The sequence below is a fragment of the Leucoraja erinacea genome, chromosome 28 (genome assembly GCF_028641065.1).
Source record: "Leucoraja erinacea ecotype New England chromosome 28, Leri_hhj_1, whole genome shotgun sequence".
Taxonomy (NCBI): domain Eukaryota; kingdom Metazoa; phylum Chordata; class Chondrichthyes; order Rajiformes; family Rajidae; genus Leucoraja; species Leucoraja erinaceus.
The window spans coordinates 2,083,273-2,105,585 of record NC_073404.1 but is presented as its reverse complement, the minus strand read 5'-3'; the positions used below and the strand labels follow the sequence as shown (position 1 = coordinate 2,105,585).

At 47.2% G+C, this 22,313-nt stretch overlaps 1 protein-coding gene across 1 annotated transcript in view; it reads right to left on the bottom strand.

Annotated features, from left to right (window-relative positions):
- Window positions 1-22,282, bottom strand: part of pigl (phosphatidylinositol glycan anchor biosynthesis, class L) — a 48,465-nt gene extending 26,183 nt beyond the window's left edge. The window contains exons 1-2 of the mRNA XM_055657501.1: window positions 21,928-22,282; window positions 8,454-8,553 (exon numbers count right to left, since the gene is read on the bottom strand). Of these exons, the coding sequence (XP_055513476.1) occupies window positions 8,454-8,553; window positions 21,928-22,156 (329 nt within the window). The 5' untranslated portion in view covers window positions 22,157-22,282. The remainder of the gene's footprint in view (window positions 1-8,453; window positions 8,554-21,927) is intronic.
- Window positions 22,283-22,313: the final 31 nt, after the last annotated feature.

Here is a 22,313-nt window from a genome sequence, read left to right as displayed (position 1 = left end):
CAAGCAAGGGAAAAGATTGAGGGGGTACACACAAAATACTGGAGTAACTCAGTGGGACAAGCAGCATCTTTGGAGAGAAGGAATGGATGACGTTTTGGGTCGATCAGATCAGTCAGAAGAAGTCTTGATCCGAAACGTCACCCATTCCTTCTCTCCAGCTGCGTTACTCCAGCATTTTGTGTCTATCTTTGATTTAAACCAGCATCTGCAGTTCTTTCCTACACATGGAAGATTGCAGGGCATTGATAGCGATTATAGGACCCTCTTTAGCCATGGGCAAGAGACTGGACTGGAAGATGTCCAAATGTTGCCCCATGGGTTCCTAATAAATCTTTGCCCCCTTACCTTAAACCAATGTCCTCTTGTTTTTGGTGGTTATTTTACTGTTGGTTACTTGCTTTGGATTACTGCATGTGCAAGTCCAGTGTTGTCTCGGGTTCTGCTTGCTCTGTTTCTCAAAGATTCAGGCAGGCATACATGACCAAGTTCTCCCCCATTCTGCAATTACCATAACCCAATTCCACAAGCTGCCTCCGTTCTTAACTGGAGCAGTAGATGGGAGGGATCCATGCCACTAGTTCAGTATGGGGATGAGATTTGGTTTTGCACAGTTGGTTTGAGGCGGCACGGTGGCACAGTGGTAGTTACTGCTTCACAGCGCCGGAGACCCAGGTTTGATCCCGACTACGAGTGCTGTCTGTACGGAGCTTGTACGTTCTCCCCGTGACCTGCATGGGTTTTCTCAGAGTGCTCCGGTTTCCTCACATACTACAAAGATTTGTAAGTCCACATGCTTATTGGGTAAATGGATTTGGTAAAATTATGAATTGTCCAAAGTGATAGAGTTAGTGTGTGGGGATCACTGGTCAGCATGGACTTGGTGAGCTGAAGAGTCAGTTTCCACGCAGTATCTCTAAACTAAACTAAAAACTAATACAGGGCAGAGAGAATAGGATAATGGGGTTAGTTTGATATTGATGCAGGACGTGCAGAAAGCAGGACAGTGGGATTAACTGTGGATCGAAAAAGGGCATTGAAGAACAGGATGAGTAGTCAGTGAGAATAGTTCGGATTAACACAAGGTTTGAAGAACCAGGATCTTGCCTTCCGCGCCCTCAAGGTGCGGGAGATGCCCCCAGGGGCACAAAGGCTGAAGATGGCCGGGCGAGGAGAGGGACGATGGTTCACGGGACGATCTGGACAGAGGCGACGGCTGCAACGGGCTTTTATAACCATCTGCAGCTGTGGCTGTGAGACGGTGCTAAACCCGGCGACTCTTGCATACCGTCTCAGTGGGTTGGTTCTATACACTTTGTACAATCTGGGATTGTATTTATGTATGGCAATAATTTTACTGAACTGTATGCAAAAAATAAATTCACTGTACCTTGCTAATATTAAATATTGCTAATATTGCTGATATTAAAAAAACATTGAGGCTGCTGGCAGAGTGTTGGCAGTGGGATTGGTTTAGGGTTTTTACAAGAAAGCTGTCATAGATAAAATGAATCAGACTAATTTTCTCATGAATTTATTGATGCATTTTGTATCTGCTAAGTACTGCCCTTCAGTTCCATTTCCTGCATTGTGACTGCAAAGTGGGTTCAGAGAATTGCTACTGCATTGTGTTAACCAGTCTCCAACCTCATCGAAGCATGAAGGTCTGGCTGCCTCAATGAATACTAATGTGTGCAGGATCAGGCTTTTATCGGAAAAAAAGTGCCGACCTAGTGTTGGGCAATTAAACAGCAGAGCCGACAGTCTGAGCACACTCCCATCCTCACAGTAGGCAGGACTCTGTAAATGACTGCACAGGAAAGGATGAAGTATTTGAGACCATTTTAAACAGATCTAGACACAATGTGCTAGAGTAACTCAGGGGGTCCGGCAGCATTTCTGGAGAACATGGATAGGTGATGTTTCAGGCAGGGATCCCTCTTCAGTTCAAGTGTGGCGAGAGTGGAAAGAAAGCTGGAAGAGAGGAGGGGCAGGACCAAAGATCCCATAGCAAGCAAGATAGCCCACTCGACGATAAAGATGTAGTACGGTCATGGGCAGATTCATGGGTAATTTTCAGCCCCAGTTCCTAGGAGCAAAGATACTAGTGCGGAGACGGCAGCCGGTTACGGAAACATCCTCGTAAAAATAAAAGTTATTTGCTATAAATCGTCTCATTTTCAGAATTATAATTTATTAACACAAAACTGTTCCCCCGCAATGTTGATTACACGAGTCGGATCGGGTTACTGAAATGGATGGAAAAAAGGCCCACGTTCTGCTCCGTTGCGTACTACACGTCAGCCCATTGCATTTAGAAGGAGTGGTCTATCTTGTTCCGCTATAGGATCTTTAGGCAGGACAAAGCCTGGCAAGTGCTGGGTGCAGGGGCGGAAATCGCCGTTAAAACATGGGGGGAGGGGGGGCATAATTTCTTGGTGGCCGCATGCGTGCGCCGCACACACACACACACGTGCACGCGCGAGGCTTCAGCTGTGGGCACTGTGGACGGAACATCGGGAGTTGACCTGGTTGGTGACAGACTCCGATCTCCAGCAACAGCAGCTTTGTCCGTCCCGAATCCTGGGGCTTGAATCGGCGTGGCTTAAAATCAGCCAGTGGGGGCTTCAACATCTTGAGCCTCGATCGTCTCAACACAGCAGTTTGACCGCGGGGCAGTGGAAGATCCCGCGGCCGATTTTAAGCCACGCCGGCTGATGAAAAGCCCCGCGAACGGGCCGATTCAAGCTCCGCTCTATGATCTTTGCTCCACCAGGATATCACCCTCCTCCAATCACCTCGCTCTATCCGCAGTCCCACCCCCCTACTTCCGCCTCTGACCGACACCTCCCTCCTCCAATCGTCATGCTGAATCATCATGTCCCACCTCCCCCCCACTGCCTGCTGACCGCCGTCTCTCGTCCAATCGGCGCCCTCGATCATCAGTCCCAGCCCCACTGTCTCGCGGAAAGCGGAGTTTTTAATAATTTTTTTCCCTCCGAATTAAATCAGGATTACAAAACATGGTGGGGGGGGGATTGTCCCCCACCTCTCAAAACATGAAGGGAACGGGCCCCCCTGTCCGTTGCCCCCGGGATTTTCATCCATGGCTGGGTGGATACAGGCGAGTGTGTATCCACCTATCACTTGCCAGGTAAACAAATCTACTGAGTGGGTGATAGAACAGAGTAATACAACACTGGAATAGGCCCCTCGACTCAATTCCTGTGCCTAACATGATGCCAAGACCAACTCTTATCTGCCTGAACATAATCCAAGGTAGACACAAAATGCTGGAGAAACTCAGCGGATGAGGCAGCAGAGAAGAAATTGGCGACGTTTCATGTCGAGACCCTTCTTCAGACTCCATATACCTCCATATCCACGTGCCTAACCCAAAATCTCTTAAACAGCCACTATCATATTGGCTTCAACCACCACATCCGGCAGCATGTTCCTGGCACTCACCACTCACGGTGTAAAAAAACCCAAAAGAACTTGCCCCACACATTTCCTTTAAACTCTGCTCCTCTCACCTTAAAGCTGTGCCCTCTAGCATTTGATATTTCCATCCTGGGAAAAAGGTTCCTACTGCCAGCCCTATCTATGCCTTTCATAATTTTATAGTGTAAATGCAAATTGTTCCTGAGATCTTCATCGCAGAGGCCAATCTTCGGAAAAATGTAATTCTTAACTGGTTACAAGCAAAGGACAGAGGCACGTATTCCACAGCATGTGACTTGTCTACTGACACTGCAAAGCCTTGCGCATCTGTCAGGCCCTTGTTATTTGTACGATGGAATCTTAGCATGAGTAGTTTCGATGAAGCCAACATCATCCAGCCTACAATTCCCCAGGTGATTATCAGCCCATCCACTATACCAAACATTCTTTCTCTCCACACCAGTGCACACAAATACATCCACTTATTTTGCTAACATTACTCTAATAGCACGTTCCAAATGCTAAGTCTCCACCACCAAGAAAAAGGGAACATTGCCACCTGCAGGTTTCCTTCTGACCCGACTTGGAATTATTTCACTGTTCCTTCACTGTCACAGGATCTAAATCTGCAAATTCAATACTCACTGAACACTGCGTTTTACAAGAGACATGTATGTGGGTCACAAAATGTGGTTTAACACCCTCTTCTCAAGGACAACAAATGGAGACACGAGAGAAATGAACCACAAATGTTGGCATTGCCAATTGCAATTAGAAAGTGAATAATTAAAAAAAGTATGCAAAATGTTTTTCAGCTTCATTGATCTAAAAAAACAGCAATTCCCACATTGTCTCACAGCCGGGCCCCATTCCCAACTGCCCACTAACACTGTGGGCCCCATTCCCATATGCCCACTAACACTGTGGGCCCCATTCCCATATGCCCACTAACACTGTGGGCCCATTCCCACATGCCCACTAACACTGTAGGCCCCATTCCCAACTGCCCACTAACACTGTGGGCCCCATTCCCACCTGCCCACTAACACTGTGGGCCCATTCCCACATGCCCACTAACACTGTAGGCCCCATTCCCAACTGCCCACTAACACTGTGGGGCCCATTCCCACATGCCCAATAACACTGTAGGCTCCATTCCCATCTGCCCACTAACACTGTGGGGTCCATTCCCACATGCCCACTAACACTGTGGGCCCCATTCCCAACTGCCCACTAACACTGTGGGGTCCATTCCCACATCAGGGCTGCCAACATTGGGTGAGAGTTGGGAGTGAGAAATTGCGGGAGACCAAGCCTGAGGGAGTATAGCGGGATAGGGGGGGGGGGGGGGGGGGGGGGGGGGGGGGGGGGGGGGGGGGGGGTGGGGAGTGTCGTACCAATGGGAGGGGGGACGCCCTCCAAAACCCCCCCTTTGGTACGGAACATTTGCATTTTTCAGCTTGAAATTGTGCAATGTGGCGCATACTGTAGCAAGTCTTTTAACTTACACTTGAATGCAATATATATGCTTTACATTGGATTGGAGCGTTTTTGAAAGGGGGGAGGCTGTGCGATCACTGATCTTGGGGGTACCCAGTGAGGGAGTGGAGCAACTGAGTGGGGAGAGGGTGTGGAAGAAGGGTGTCGTCCCAGGGTAGGAACTTTTTGAAATTTGATGTATTAAAATCATGTTTTAGTGCACTGTAGAAGTACGATTTCAATGTTTTTTGTATAAAGTATTTTTAAGAGGTAACTTTTTAAGGGGTAACTTTATCCACACAAAGGGTGATGGGTGTATGGAACAAGCTGCCAGAGGAGGTAGTCGAGGCAGGGACCATCCCAACATTTAAGAAAAAGTTAGACTGATACATGGATAGGACAGGTTTGGAGGTATGGACCAAAAGCAGGTGGCGTAGCTGGGACATGTTGGCGGGTGTGGGCAAGTTGCACCGAAGGGCCTGTTTTCACACTGTATCACTCTATGACTACATTATGCCTCCACCATGCATGAATGCTTCAAAATCAAGTGATCGAGTTTTATTGCCACATACTCAAGCAGAGAAACATAGAAAACAGGTGCAGAAATAGGCCATCGGCCCTTCGAGCCAACACTGCCATTCAATATGATCATGGCTATTCATCAGTACCTCTTTCCTGTTTTTTCCCCATATCCCTTGATGTCGTTAGCCCCAAGAACTAAATGTAACTCTTGAAAACATCCAGTGAATTGGCCTACACTGCCTTCTGTGGCAGAGAATTCCACAGATTCACAACTCTCTGCATGAAGAAAGTTTGTCCTCATCTCAGTCCTAACTGGCCCACCCCTTTATTCTTAAACTGTGACCCATGGTTCTGAACGTCCCCAACATCGGGAACATTTTTCCTGCAGTTACAGTAAGTGAAAATCTAGCAGGCAAGCAGGATGCTTTCACCAACCACCCACATTTGAAGTCCACTACCTTCCACCGTATCTACCCAGTGCTTGGTACTTACTTCCAGCAGCCACTGGTTGTCCTCCAGGATGCACCAAGCCGCAGCCTGATCCATGCCGGTCACCTGGGCGAATTCGGCACAGAGACTCTCACGGCAGCGGCGCAACACTTTGACGCCTCCGATGGCGCGGGACTCTTGCACTGAGGCTGCTCCATGGCCGGTGCTGCAGTGAGCGACTCGCCAGCCCAGCAAACACTCTCCATCCCAACAAACACTCGCCAGCCCAGCAAACACTCTCCAGCCCAACAAACACTCGCCAGCCCAGCAAACACTCGCCAGACCCGCTTCCCTTCCGCATCTGTCCCTGCCATTGCTTCCGCTTCCAACACCCGCGGCCCATGCAGTTGATACGAGTTTTGACATTTTCGTTGATCACAGAATTTCTCACAACAGAGCGAGAGAAATTTGTGATCAGCGTGGGAATTTAGTGAAATGCGTGATTCTCACGCTCAATGCGTGGGAGTTGGCAGCCCTGCCTCTCTCTCCCCCTCTCTCCCCTCTCTTTCCTATTCACGCTTTCTTTACCTCTCTATCTTTTCCCTTCCTACTTCGCTCTAGTCTAACCCTCTCTCCCCCCTCTCTCTCCCCCTCTCTCTCCTCTCCTCTACTTCCTCTCTCCTTCTCTATCTTTCCCCCTATCTCTCTCTCCCTCTCTTCCCTCTCTCTCTCCCCTCTCTCTCTCTCCCTCTCCCCCTCTCTCCCTCCCCCTCTCTCTCCCCCTCTCTCTCTCTCTCTCTCTCTCCTCTCCCTCTCCCTCTCTCTCTCCCCCCTCCTCTCCCCTCCTCCCCTCCTCTCTCCCCCTCTCTCCCCTCCCCCTCTCTCTCCTCTCCCCATCCCCCTCCCTCTCCCCCCCTCTCTCCCTCCCCCTCTTCTCTCTCTCTCTCTCTCCCCCCCCCCCCCCCTCCCCCGCTCCCTCTCTCTCCACTCCTCCCCCCCCCTCCCCCCCCCCCCCCCTCTCTCTCCCCCCCTCCCCCCCCCCCCCTCTCCCCCCCCCCCCCCCCCTCTCTCCCCCACCCCACACCCCTCTCTCTCCCCCCCACTGTCTCCATGTCTCCTTCCCCCCTCTCTCTTTCTCTCTCTCTACCTCCCTTTGAGAGTCTGTCCCTTTGGCACAGAGACTCGCGGCAGCGACGCGACGCTTCTGACGGCTCCACGGCCCGGGACTCTTGCACTGTCCGGAGTGCTCCATGGCTGGAGCTGCAGCGTCAGCCCTGCAAACACTCGACAGCGCTGCAAACACGCACAAGTCCCGGCTCCCCGCATCTGTTCCCGCCGCTGGTTCTGCTCCCATCCCTCCCGCAGCCCCGGCTCTCCAACACCCGCGGACCATGCAATTTATCCGAGTTTTGAAATTTTCCATGATCACAAAGTTTCTTACCACTGAGCGTGAGAAACTTCTGATCAGCGTGAGGGCGTGAGAGTTTGCTTGAGGGCGTGAGTCTCGTGCTCAAAGCGTGAGAGTTGTCAGCCCTGCCACATGCCCATTAACACTGTGGGCCCCATTCCCACTGTAACTCTGTGGGGCCCATTCCCATTCACAGGGCCCTGGTTCCCACATTCCCTTTCACACAGTGGGACTCCAGTTTAAACAAACCTGATACTATTTTGGAAGCATGCTCTTCATCTTGAAGTCTCTGGTTATTATGAACTAGGCCTTGGGGTACTTTGTTTCAAGGCTGTTGGTTACAGTGTGTAGTTCCTCAAATACAAGCTAAGCATCAGCCTGGGGTGGGATGTAGACTGCTGCCAGGATAACCAAAGTGAATTCCTGCAGCAGGTAGTAGGGACGACATTTCACTGTAAGATATTCCAGTTCTTGGAGGAGGAAGCTCGGCAGAACATTCGGACATGCTTTGGCTATGCCTCTTGTAATTTTGTATACCTCAATCAGGTTACCCCCAGCCTTTCCTGTAAGAAGGAAAACCCCAGTGTACCTAGCCTCACCTCATAGCTGAAACACTTATTCCAGCAACATAGTCTGCACCCTTATCAGGCACGCACATAATGTCTTCATGAGTGAACAATCTGCTGGCACTACGTCTAAAGACTCAAATTTCAGGAGAACTGGTTTATAGAAAACTTAAAATAAAAGTAATATACTTAAAAAAAAAAAATGATATAAGCACTTTTTAAAATGATACGGCACGGTGGCACAGTGGTAGAATTGCTGCCTTGCAGTGCCAGAGACCCGGGTTCGATCGTGACTACGGGTGCTGTGTGTGTGGAGTTTGCACATGCTCCCTATGACTATGTAGGTTTTCTCTGGGTGTCCCGGTTTCCACCCACGTCCCAAAGATGTGCAGGTTTGTAGGTTAATTGGCTTCTGTAAATGGTCCGAGAGTAGGATAGAACTAGTGTACCGGTAATCATTGGTCGGCATAGGCTTGGTGGGCTGAAGAGCCTGTTTCCACGATGTATCTCAAAAATCACATTAGCAGACACAACAAATCCCTCTTTGTTGATGAAGATCTTAAGCGAATGAATAGATGCAGAGTGCAGGTGTTACAGCAAGTATATACCTGTGATCCAAGATGGTTACGTAGGAAGATGGGATCCCCAGGACAGCACAGCTCTGCACCAGTTCCTTCTTACGAACCTCTCCTTGATTGTAGAAGTTCCCTGAAAATATGAGATACGATCAGATCATAACAGTAATTCCAGTGCTAGTAATCAAAAGTGATTTTCCTGTTGACAGTGCTGGAAAATAAAGAAGTTAAGTACATCAAGCTTCTTTTCACCATTCAATGAGATTATGTCTGATCCATCATCTACGACCTAACATCAGGACATAACTTAAAAGGCACCTTTCTCTTTATTCCCTTCTCTCAAATAGTGACATAACATTTACCACCCTCCAATCCAGAGTCATAGTTGTAGTGTCATACAGCACCGAAACAGGGCCCTACGACCAAACTCATCCATGTCAACCAAAGTAGTAAGTAAGTACGTTTATTGGCCAAGTATTCACATACAAGGAATTTGCCTTGGTGCTCTGCCCACGCGTAACAACATGACATATAGTGACAGTTACGAATGACTCAGAAAACACTAAACATTAATAATAATAAAACATTAATGATAAAACACCATTGATCAAGCATGTGAATCAACAAAATACCAGATCAAAGGGAGGCTACAGATTTTTGGCTGTTGAGTAGAGCAACTGCTCGTGGATAAAAACTGTTTTTATGTCTGGCTGTGGCAGCTTTGACAATCCGGAGTCGCCTTCCAGAGGGAAGTGATTCAGAGTTTGTGGCCAGGGTGAGAGGGGTCAGAGATGATCTTGCCCACTTGCTTCCTGGCCCTTGCAGTGTACAGTTCATCAATGGAGGGAAGGCTGCACCAATAACCTTCTCTGCTGATCGGACGATTCGCTGCAGTCGCCAGGTGTCGTGCTTGGTGGCCGAGCCAAACCAGACCATGATGGAGAAGGTGAGAACAGACTCTACGATGGCAGTGTAGAATTGGACCATCATTGCCTGTGGCAGATTGTGAACAAAATGTCCCAACTAAGTCCTATTTGCCCGCATCTGGCCCATATCCCTCAAAATCTAAGTAGTGTTGGAAACAACCCCCATTTCTTATTTATGACTGCAGGAGAGAACAATTTATTTTTAGTTTAGTTTAGAGATACAGCGTGGAAATAGGCACTTCGTCCCACCGAGTCCACGCCGACCAGCAACTACTGCACACTAACACTATCCTACACACACTAGGGACAATTTACATTTTTACCAAGCCAATTAGCCTACAAACCTGTCATCTTTGGAGTGGGGGAGGAATCCGGAACACCCACACGGTCACAGGGAGAACGTACAAACTCCGTACAGACAGCGCCCATCGTCAGGATCAAACCCAGGTCCCTGGGGCTATAAAGCAGCAACTCTACCGCTGCGCCATCGTGACACTTCATTTTCACTTCACCTATCTATGGAAAGGTTTACACTCGGTTTTAGTCTACATAGTCCCTGCAAGTTGATGCACATTCTCTCTTTTCCCCTTGTTAGCCACTGTTGACCGCACCTTCCTGTATTATTTTTGTGGGAGAAACAGAAATAAACAGTTGTTATTATTATAGGGGGGTTGCACGTAAGGTCATCGGGTCAAAGTGTGTGACGCACAGGTCAGCTTCATCCTTCTGGAGGACATGGCAGCCTCCAACATACACTGTTAACACACGAAACGCGTACTTTCTTACCTGTTAAAAAATGGCGAAATGGTCAATTTTTGTGCTGTAAATAATTGTGGAAATAGGGGTAACCGTGAGAGACATTTATCCTACTTCAGAATTCCAAATGTGAGGAGAAATGATGATAGAGAGAAGCGAGAGCTGAAGGGACAACAACAGCTAAAGTGGTTGCCGAACATTGGCTTTGCAGATATCATGATTGAAAATATTGGGAATTATCGCGTTTGCTCACTGCATTTCATCAAGGCGTTCTTTGTGTTTTTTCTCGATTCCTTTGGCATCTAAAAAGTTTCAGAAGTGATAAATCTGGCTGTAAATTTTTTAAATCGCCCATGGTTCTCAAGTGGATTTTTATATGCAAAAAGAAAACGCTTCTGAAGCTAAATTTAGCATTATAAAAAAAAAAATTGCAAACCATACCTGGGTTTTGAATTACATTTTACTCAGTTGCAAGTCAAGGAATGGCATAATTGTTAGTTGTTAATTGGACATAATCCAGCTCAGCAAATTGACAATATCTTTGAAAGGCAGTGGGTGTTTAAGCTGTCAGGACATTTTATTATTTGCCAAAATATACATCTCAAAATATTTAAAAAAAAAATATATATATATACAAAATATACATATTTTTGGACCTATTGTTCGTACTTCTCAGTTGCTAGATTTGAGGCACACTGCGACAATTGAACGGATACGAGGACAGAAGGGGCCCGCTGCACTGGAAGCCATCTAAGTGTTTACCTGCGGTTCACCGTGTGTACTCCAGAAAGCGTTGCGTGGCAATAGTACGGGCCTCGACTGCCATACAGCCTCCCTATTCCTCCCTCCTCTCCTTATGTGTGAGCCATTGCCAATCTACCACCAACTGCATAAATAACATTCCCCAATCTATTTTAGCCAACATTTTGCATTCCGGTTTCCTTCATTTACATTCAAGACCATAGTCTCAAAATCAACAGCAATGTTCTCCATGTGAATGAAGAATTCTACCATTTTATGATCACTTCATGTCAGCTGTCTTGCACAAGATTGCTAATTAACCCTTTCTCACAGTAATACAGGTTGAACACCTCCTTAGAATAGAATAGTTAGAATAGTTTCTTTATTGTCATTGTAACATGGGCCATGTACAACGAAATTTAAAATGTCAGCCAGTCAGTGCAGCATTCAAACATTTCTAAAGCTAACGAAACATCCACGGTAAAACATCCATGGCAATCCTTGGATCGCCATCTCCTCTCCTACAGCACCGCTGCCTCCTCCTTCTACCCCAGAGTCGCCAGCATACTACACCTTCAAAGTGGCACCAGGTGAGAGGGGAGAGAGCCCCACAGTGACCAAAGGGGGCACACTGAAACACAAAGTGCTGGAATAACTCAGCCAACTGAATCAGTCTGAAGAATGTTCCCAATTCCGCCTATCCATGATCTCCGGAGATCCTGATCGGCTGAGTTACTCCAAAACTTTGTGTCCTTTCGGTGGGTGAAGAAGGGCCCGTTGGTGCACCTTGCAAGTCGGGAGTGGCTTCGGCAGCCGGTGCTCTAAACAACCAGGGAGACGGTGCGAGCCGGGGATGGATCGGCAGGTCCGTCCGCTATATCCGACATCTCTTTTAAACAGGTCCTTAAAATGAGGGTTTACTGTATGGTGTTTGCAAAAGTTAAGAGAAAAGATTGAGAGCATAGTTCATTATTTCACGACGTAGGGACACGATCGGAAAGAGCACTCGCCATGCCACCTGTGGTCACTCACGGAATTTCAACTGAGCTCTCAGATTCTTGTCTGGATTATAGGGGTGGATGGACCATCAGTTGCCGGATAATCAAGGTTCAACCTGTACCTGGTTTGTGATAGCCTGTTCTCCATTTGGTTGCTTGACATATTAGTCCAGAAAACCATGCTGAATGCCATTGTACCAAGTACTTGAATGGGGTGGAATATGCTAGTGTGTTCGGGAAAATGATCTAAATCGATATGTGGATAGCCCTACAAAACCCTCCCTTCTCCTGGGACAGGTGCAAGGGCAGGGGACTGAAGAGTTAATGGGGGAGAACTTTGTGACCCGTGACAAAAATTCTATTAAGTTCAAAATAATTATGGAAAACAAAAGGAATAGTCCACGTTGAAGTTTGAAATTGGAAAATTGGAAAAAGACTTATTTTTTGGTATTAGATAGGAACTTACAAAAGGTGATTGCTTGCAGGGTGCTGTTTGCAGGTAAAGGCACCTCCGGCAAGTGGGAAGCTTTTAAACAAGAGATAGGGAGAGTTCTGGGCCAGCATGTTCCTGTCGGATTAAAAGGCAAGGGTGGCAGGAGCAGGATGACAAGAGATATTGGGGCTCTAGTCAAGAAAAAGGAGGCAAGCAGAATTAGCTGGGATCAAGTGAATCAAAAGTATAGGAAGTGTAATTTAGTTTTAGTTTAGAGATACAGTGCGGAAACAGCCCCTTTGGCCCACCGGGTCTGCACCGACCAGCGATCCCCGCACATTAACACTATCCTACACCTACTAGGGACAATTTTTACATTTACCAAGCCAATTAACCTACAAACCTGTACGTCTTTGGAGTGTGGGTGGAAACCGAAGATCTCGGAGAAAACCCACGGGGAGAACATACAAACTCCGGTCAGACAGCACCCGTAGTCAGGATCGAACCCGAGTCTCCGGCGCTGCATGCGCTGTAAGGCAGCCATGACCACATTGAATGGCGGTGCTGGCTCAGGGCCAAATGGCCTACTCCTGCACCTATTGTTTATTGTCTATAACTCTACCGCTGCACCACCCTGACCGCCCATGTGTAGAAATACACCAGGAAATCAGGACAAAAAAGGGGACATGAGAGAGAACTTTAACAGATAAGGTAGAGGAGAATCCCAGGAGATTCCTCAACTTGGATGGGGCATCTTTGAACATAGAACATTACAACTAAAGAATAGGCCTTTCGGCCCACAATGACTGTGCCAAGACCAGCTCTTATCTATTTACATATAATCCATATCCCTCCATCCCCTACATATCCATGTGTCGATCCAAAAGTCTCTTAAATGCCACTCTCCTATCTGCCTCAAGTTACACCCCCAACACCGCTTTCTAACCACTCACCACCCTCCGGGTAAATCTGCACATCTGCTATACTCTTTTCCCCTCTCTCACTTTAAAGCAAAGCCCTCTAGCATTTGATTTTTCCATCCAGGGAAAAAGGTTCTGTTTACCCTCTCTATGCTTCTAGTAATGGTATCTACTTCCATCAGGTCTCCACAACCTCTGGCATTCCAGAGAAAAAGAGTCTGTCCAACCTCTTCTTGTAGCTGATACCACCTAATCCAGGCATCGTTCGGGTAAACCTCCTCTGCACCCTTTCCAATGCCTCTACATCCTTACTGTAATGGGGAAATTTATAACAACACACAATATTCCAAATGCAGCGGAACCAATGTCCTATAAATCTGCATTATCATTTCTTGACTTATTCTTAACGCCCCGACCTATGAAAACACGCATACGATATGCCTGCTATATTGCTCTATCTATGTGTTGCAATTTTCAGGGAATTATCGACTCGGACCCAAGATCCCTCTGTATAACAGGTTCAGGGGCGTGGAACGTTTTTGAAAGTGGGGGAGCTGAGCGATCATTGATCACCAGCCTCGGGAGTACCCGGTGAGGGAGCGGAGCGACCAAGCGGGGGGGGGTGTGGGAAGGTGGCACAATTATTATTTGTTGTTGTTGTTCGACCTCCAAAAACTGGGGGATAATACAGGCCATCCCCCAACTCAAAAAGTGGGGGGATATACCCCCCCCCCCCACCCCAGGATTAACGCCAGTGCCTTCCACGGTATAGAAAATGTAACACATTTTTTAATTGTGTTATAATCTCTCTCTCTCTCTCCCTCCCACTCGGCGGCTAATCACTTTGCTTTCGTTCACTGCCCCATATCGCGACTGTGAACAGAGCTGTGCTTGGCCGATAAGCGGAGGGGAGGGAGGGTTTTGGGAGGGGGGCAGTCGATTTCCCCCACGGCAAGTCGTGGTTTTGCCACGCTCATTGTGCGCTTGTTCTGAGATTCTGGATGGCGGAGGTCCTCAGAGGAAGAGAAAAATACACGAGGGCCGGATAATTTCGGGTTATGAAGCAGGTCTCATCAAAAAAAGTGGAGGGGCTGCAGCCCCCCCAGCTCCACGATGGTGTTAAGAGTCATGCCATTCATTGTATATTTTCCCCTTACATTCAACCTACTAAAGTGCAAGACCACACAATTGTTAGGATTAAACCCCATCAACCATTTCTACACCCATTCTGTAGCTGACCCATGTCCGGCCTTCTTCACAGTCTGCAACCCCAGCAATCTTGGCGTCGTGTCAATTACTAACCAACTGTCCATCTACGTTTACATCCAAGTCATTTATATAAATCGGAAACAGCCGAGGTCACGGCACCGCCCTCTGTAGAACTTCACTGGTCACAGACCCCAGCCTTAATATTGCCCTTCCACCATAGCCCTCTGACTGTCAGTTCTGAATCCATAGACTGCAGTACTGCTTTCAATACCATGATCCACATCTCCAAACTCGTGGAGTTAGCACTCATCGCTGCAACTTCTGGCCAACAGACCACAGATCAGTGAGGATAAGGGACAAATCATCCTCCACAATAATCCTCACCACTTGTGCTCCACAAGGATGATTTCTCAGCCCCCCCCTACTATACTCCTTATATGGAAATGCTAATCCAACTCATACATTGATGGCGCTGAAGTAGAGATGGTTGATAGGTTCAATTTCTTAGGAATTAATATCACCTGCAATTTGTTCTGGATCAGTCACATCGAAGCAATGGCCAAGAAAGAACACCAATGTCTCTCCTTCCTTAAAAGGCTCACAAATTCCAGTATCTTCCCAACAACCATCACCAACTTCTGCAGATGCACATCAGAAAGCATTTTCTTGGGATACATCACATCATGGTTTGTAAACAGCTCCACCCAAGACCACAAGAAATTCCAGAGAGTTGTGGACACAGCCCAGTCCATCACGCAAACCAACCTCCCTTCTATTGACTCCATCTATACTTCACACTGCCTTGGCAAGGCCACCAGCATAAGAAATAAAGTGGATGAGCTTGAGGCTCAGTTATAAATTGGCAAGTATGATGTTGTGGGAATTACAGAGACATGGTTGCAAGAGGGCCAGGGCTGGGAACTGAATATTCAAGGGTATACGTCCTATCGAAAAGACGGACAGGTAGGCAGAGGGGGTGGTGTAGCTCTGTTGGTGAGGAATTAAATTCAGTCCCTTGCTAGGGGTACCATTGAAAAAGGGGATGTGGAGTCAGTATGGCTAGAACTAAGGAATTGTAAGGGTAAAAATACCCTAATGGGACTTATCTACAGGTCCCCAAAACAGTAGCCTGGATATAGGGTGCAAGTTGAATCAAGAATTGTTATGGGAGATTTCAACATGCAGGTAGACTGGAAAAATCAGGTTGGTACTGAACCCCAAGAAAGAGAGTTTGTGGAGTGGCTCTGTGATGGATTCTTAGAGCAGCTTGTACTGGAGCCTACCAGGGAGAAGGCAATTCTGGATTTTGTGTTGTGTAATGAACCGGATTTGATAAGGGAACTCGAGGTAAAGGAGCCATTAGGAGGGAGCGACCATAATATGATATATTTTAATCTACAATTTGAGACGGAGAAGGGTAAATTGGACAAAGGGGACTATGGAGCCATGAAGGAGGAGCTGGCCAAAGTTGACTGGAAAGATAACCTGGCACGGATGACAGTGGAACAACAATGGCAGGTATTTCTAGGAATAATACAGAAGGCGCAGGATCAGTTCATTCCAAAGAGGAAGTAAGATTCCAAGGGGAGTAAGGGGTGACCGTGGCTGATGAGGGAAGTCAGGGACAGTATAAAAATAAACGAGAAGTATAACATAGCAAAGATGAGCAGGAAGCCAGAGGATTGGGCAACTCTTAAAGAGCAACAGACGATAACTAAAAATACAATACGTGGAGAAAAGATGAGGTATGAAGATGAGCTAGTCAAGAATATAAAGGAGGATAGTAAAAGCTTTTTTAGGTATGTGAAGAGGAAAAAATTAGTTAAGACCAAAGTTGGACCCTTGAAGACGTAAAAAGGTGAATTTATTATGGGGAACAAGGAAATGGCAGACGAGTTGAACAGGTACTTTGGATCCGTCTTCAATAAGGAGGACACAAACAATCTCCCTGATGTGACCAGAGGATCTAGAGTGACGGAGGAACTGAAAGAAATTCACATTAGACAGGAAATTATGTTGGGTAGACTGATGGGACTGAAGGCTGATAAATCCCAAGGGCCTGATGGTCTGCATCCCAGGGTACTTAAGGAGGTGGCTCTAGAAATTGTAGATGCATTGGTGATAATTTTCCAATGTTCTATAGATTTAGGATCAGTTCCTGTGGATTAGAAGGTAGCTAATGTTAATCTCACTTTTTAAGAAAGGCAGGAGAGAGAAAACAGGGAATTATAGACCAGTTAGCCTGACATCGGTGGTGGGGAAGATGCTGGAGTCAATTATAAAAGACGAAATAGCGGCACATTTGGATAGCAGTTGCAGGAGCGGTCCGAATTAGCACAAATTTACGAAAGGGAAATCATGCTTGACTAATCTTCTGGAATTTTTTGAGGATGTAACTAGGAAAATGGACAAGGGGGAGGCAGTAGATGTAGTGTACCTGGACTTTCAGAAAGCATTTGATAAGGTCCCACATAGGCGATTAGTGGGCAAAATTAGAGCACATGGTATTGGGGGTAGAGTGCTGACATGGATAGAAAATTGGTTGGCAGACAGGAAACAACGAGTATGGATTAACGGGTCCCTTTCAGAATGGCAGGCAGTGACTAGTGGGGTACTGCAAGGCTCGGTGCTGGGACCACAGCTATATATTAATGATTTAAATGAAGGGATTAAAAGTAACATCAGAAAATTTCTAAATGACGCAAAGCTGGGTGGCAGTGTGAACTGTGAAGAGAATGCTATGAAGATACAGGGTGACTTGGACAGGTTGGGCGAGTGGGCAGATGCAGTTTAATGTGGATAAGTGTGGGGTTATCCACTTGTGGCAAAAACAGCAAGGCAGATTATTATCTAAATGGAGTCAAGTTGGGAATAGGGGAAGTACAACGGGATCTGGGGGTCCTTGTTTATCAGTCAATTAAAGTAAGCATGCAGGTACTGCAGGCAGTGAAGAAAGCAAATGGCATGTTGGCCTTCATAACAAGAGTTGAGTATAGGACCAAAGAGGTCCTTCTGCAGTTGTACATGGCCCAAGTGAGACCCCACCTGGAGTATTTTGTGCAGTTTTGGTCTCCCAATTTGAGGACAGACATTCTTGCTATTGAGGGAGTGCAGCTATTGAGGTAGGTTCACCAGGTTTATTCCCAGGATGGCGGGACTGTCATATGTTGATAGAATGGAGCGGCTGGGCTTGTATACTCTGGAATTTAGAAGGATTAGAGGGAATCTTATTGTAACATATAAGATTATTAAGGTTTGGACACGCTAGAGGCAGGAAACATATTCCCGATGTTGGGGGAGTCCAGAACCAGGGGCCACAGTTTAAAAATAAGGGGTAAGCCATTTAGAACGGAGATCAGGAAAAACTTTCTCACACAGAGTGTTGTGAGTCTGTGGAATTCTCTGCCTCAGAGTGGAGCCTGGTGGAGCCTGGTTCTCTGGATGCTTTCAAGAGAGAGCTAGACAGACCTCGTAAAGATAGCAGAGTCAAGGGATATGGGGAGAAGGCAGGAATGGGGTACTGGTTGTGGATGATCAGCCATGATCACATTGAATGGCAGTGCTGGCTTGAAGGGCCAAATGGCCTACTACTGCACCTATTGACTATTATCTATAATCAAGGACCAGTCTCACCCCAGTCACTTCCTCTTCTCCCATCAGGCAAGAGGTACAGATGTGTGAAAATGCATACCTCCAGTTTCAGGGACAGTTTCTTCTCAGATTATCATGTATCAGGCAACTGAACCATCCTCCCACTAACTAGAGAATGGTCCTGATTTAATATCTACCATAGATGAACCGCGGGCGAGGTACATTCACAGGTTAAGGCCAGGTCTGTTGCATACTAGTCAAACGGTCCCGAGCGGTACAAGGCCTGCTATGATCTCCGCAAAGCCATCAAGGATGCCAAGAAATGATACCGGGACAAACTTGAGTCCTAGTATAATCACTCAGACACACGGAGAGTGTGGCAAGGTCTGAATAAAATAACTGGCTGCAATAACTGTCCTGAAGAAAGTCCATATTGCAGAAGAGGAAGTGCTGGGTGTCAAACGTATAAAGGTAGAATAATCCCCAGAACTTGATTGTGTATCCTAGGACATTGTGGAAAGCTGCAGGCTACTGGCAGAGATGTTTGTATCATTCATAACCATGGGCGAGATGCCGAGGAGACTACAGGGTAGCTAATGTCAAAGGTTTCAAAGATTTTTTTTGTCACATGTACCAATTAAGGTACAGTGATTTGCAAATTACCATATAGCCATACGATAAAAAAGCAACAAGACACACAACCATAAAAGTTAACAATAAACATCCACCACAGCGGACTCCCCACATTCCACACTGTGATGGAAGGCAATAAAGTCCAATCTTCTTACTCTTTATTCTCCCGTGGTCAGGGCAGTCGAACCATCCATCGGGACGGTCGAAGCTACCACAGCCAGCGGTCGATGCTCCCGCATCGGGCCGATCGAAGCTCCCATGTCGGTGCGGTCGAAGCTCCTGCGGCTTGGCGTTCCCGAAGTCGGTCTCTAATCAGAGACTGCGAGCTCCATAATGTTAAGTCCGCAAGCACTCACGGTTGGAGTTCCAAGGTCGAGCCCTGGTAAAGGGATCGCGGGCTCCGCGATGTTAAGTCCGTAGGTGGAGCTCTCAAAAGTCGGTCTCCAGCAAAGGTCGCCAACTGCTCGATGTTAGGCCGCAGTGCGGGCGGAAATAAGATATGAAAAAAAAATTGTATCTCCGCCGAGGTAAGAGATTAGAAAACGTTTCCTCAACCCCCCCTCCCCACACGCACCCCCCCCCCCCCCCACATAAAACAGGCCAAAGAACACTAAAAAACGTACATTTAACACAGACTATTTAAACACAAAAGGGACAGACAGACTGTTCGCTAGGCAGCCATGTGCAGGGAGAAGTCAAGGATCTATAGGTTGGTGAGACTAATACCTGTGAGGGGCGAGATATTGGAAGGGATTATGAGAGACAGGATCAACATGTTCCATGTACAGTAAACCCTCGTTTTAACGGACCAGTTTATTGTGGATTTTGGTTATAGCAGACACACCTGCAATTCATCCCCAACCTTGCACCATCTCCCCAGTCACATAGAGCTACGGCTTCCAACATCACTCGGCATGGACCGGCAAGCACCTTCTTCACCCACCGCATGTTTTGGTTGACGTGGCTGTTGTTGTGGCTCACAATGTAGTCTCTGGGAACAGCACAGGACGCGCTCAGTCACCGTGGGGCTCCCTTCTCGCCTACCTTCTGCTGCTTCTTCCTATCGGCTGTCGCTTTATCCGCTCCTTGCTCAGCCCATGTCACCTTCTCTTTCTCCTGTTGCATTGTCCATCCGACCTCCGACTACCCCTCCCCACCCCCCACCCCACCCCACTGCCTCTTTAGTCACTGACATATTCAACCTAGGTAGTGGAAGCAGGGAGCGGGGAGGGAGCCCAATGGCGACCCAGTGATGGCAGCAGCCTGAAGAAAGCGTTGTCCCCAGGGGCAATGTGAGCTGGAACAACAGCTACGTCAATGGACCATGCAGTAATTGGTGAAGAAGTGCTCGCTGGTGCAGACCAGTGGCACAGGCACCAAGATTTAAGGTGAAAGGACACAAAGTGTTGGAATAACTCAGCAGATTATATCAGTCCCGAGAAGTGTCATCTATCCATGTTCTCCAGTAATGCTGCCTGACCCGTTCAGTTACTTCAGCACTTTGTGGCCTTTTGTGCATTAACCAGTATCTGTAGTTCTTTATTTCAACTACATAAAATGATAATATACTCGGTTATAACACAGTTGGCAAAACAGACACCATTCTCCCCCATATGGTCCATTATTAGGTGTCCTTGAGACTCTTGAAAGGCGCCCATAAATAAAATGTATTATTATTATTATTATAACGAGGGTTTACTGTATACGCATTTGGAAAGACAAGGATTGCTTAGGGGTAGTCAGTACGATTTTGTGCTCTGAAATAGTGTCTCACCAATGTGATATATAGTTTTTCGAAGTGGTGAACAAGAACACTGATGAAAGCATTGTGGTAGATTTTTTCTGCATGGAGTTGAACAATCCCTTTGGCAAGGTACTGCAGGATAGGAGATTAGAATCTCCAGGGCAAGCTAGCCAATACATAAATAATGAGCTTGAAGGTAGGAGTTGGGGATGTTGGTAGTGCTGCTTTTCAGACTGGAACCTGTATCAATTATTGCTACACGAATCATTATTAGGTCCACTGTTTGTTATTTATATTAATGATTAGGATGTGAATGTTGGTGGCATAGTTAGTAAATTTGCAGATAGGCTGGTGGCATAATGGATAGTACAGTGGTGAATCTCTGGAACTCTCTGCCACACAAGGTAGTTGAGGCCAGTTCATTGGCTATATTTAAGAGGGAGTTAGATGTGGCCCTTGTGGCTAAAGGGATCAGGGGGTATGGAGAGAAGGCAGGTACAGGATATTGAGTTGGATGATCAGCCATGATCATATTGAATGGCGGTGCAGGCTCGAAGGGCCGAATGGCCTACTCCTGCACCTATTTTCTATGTTACAGGTTAGATAAAAGTTACAGCGGGATCTTGATCAACTGGACCAATAGGCTGAGGCATGGCAGATGGAGTTTACTTCAGATGAATGTGACGTGGTGCATTTTGGTAAACTAAAGTAGGGCAGGAAATAGCCATTAAAGGATAGGGCCCTGGGGAATGTTGTAGAACAGAGTTCCAAGGGTGCAGGTATAAAGTAATATAAAACAGTGTGACGAAGAAGCCGTTTGGCATGCTTGTCTTCATCTGTCGGTGTATTGAGTGCAGGAGTTGGGCTGTCACTTTTAGTTTCTTATTGCTTTCTTAAACATCATGCATCTAAACCTCTCTCTTGTATTTCCAACTTAGCTCAAGCCCCCAAATCCTGGGTTCAGCCTTAAGGAGCAAAGAATTTAATACATTTACAACCAAATAAAAGGACCCAAGATAGACACAAAATGCTGGAGTAACTCAGCCGAACAGGCTGCATCTCTGGAGAAAAGTTTCGGGTCAAGACCCTTCTTCAGATTGAGGGTCAGGGAAGAGGGAAACTGGAGAAATGGAAAGGTAAGGTGTGAAAACCAGAGATCAAAGCAGACGGTAATCAAGAAAATGTAGAATGTTGGCGGAGGGGAAGCTGACGAGGCATACAAACAGTAAAATTACTCAGGACAGTGAAACTAGTCAGAGAACTAGGTGGGAGGGATGGAGAGAGTGGGAAGGCAATGGTTACTTGAAGATAGAGAAAACAATATTCAAACCGCTGGGTTGCAAGCTACCAATGCGAAATATGAGGTACTATTTCTCCAATTTGCGTTTGGCCTCAAGTGACCTACAATTTATTCTGAAAATAATGCCTCGGTACCACCCTTCCCAGATCCTCAGCCGGTAAACTGCCCTGCAGCCAGCCGGCCGGGTACGAGCCGGTGTGAAGCATAATGCTCACAGCACTGCTAGAGGCCGATCAGCCCTTCAAGCACTACTGACCTGTGGAGAGGCAGAGCAGACGCACGGGCAGGCGGCGGGCCCCCAGGCGCAGCAAGGCCGGCGCGAAGAACATGCATTCGTCGTCCGGGTGAGCGATGACCAGCAGCGCCGAGGTGCCCGGGCCCGGCTCCACGCGGCTACGGCTGCGCTGCTGCCGGTAAATGTAGCGGATCCAGAGAGAATAAAGTAAACTCAGAGCCAACAGGCAACATAGGCCCACCATCTCCATAGCAACCGGTCCGGCCGGCCGCTAGTCCGGCTTGCCGCATCGACCTGAAGAACAGTTCCGCACAGCAGAGGCGGCGCCTAAACCCACTCACACTTCACCCAGCTTCCATTTTCTCCCACCTAGACCTTTTTGTTTGGGTTTCTTCTCCCCCCAATAT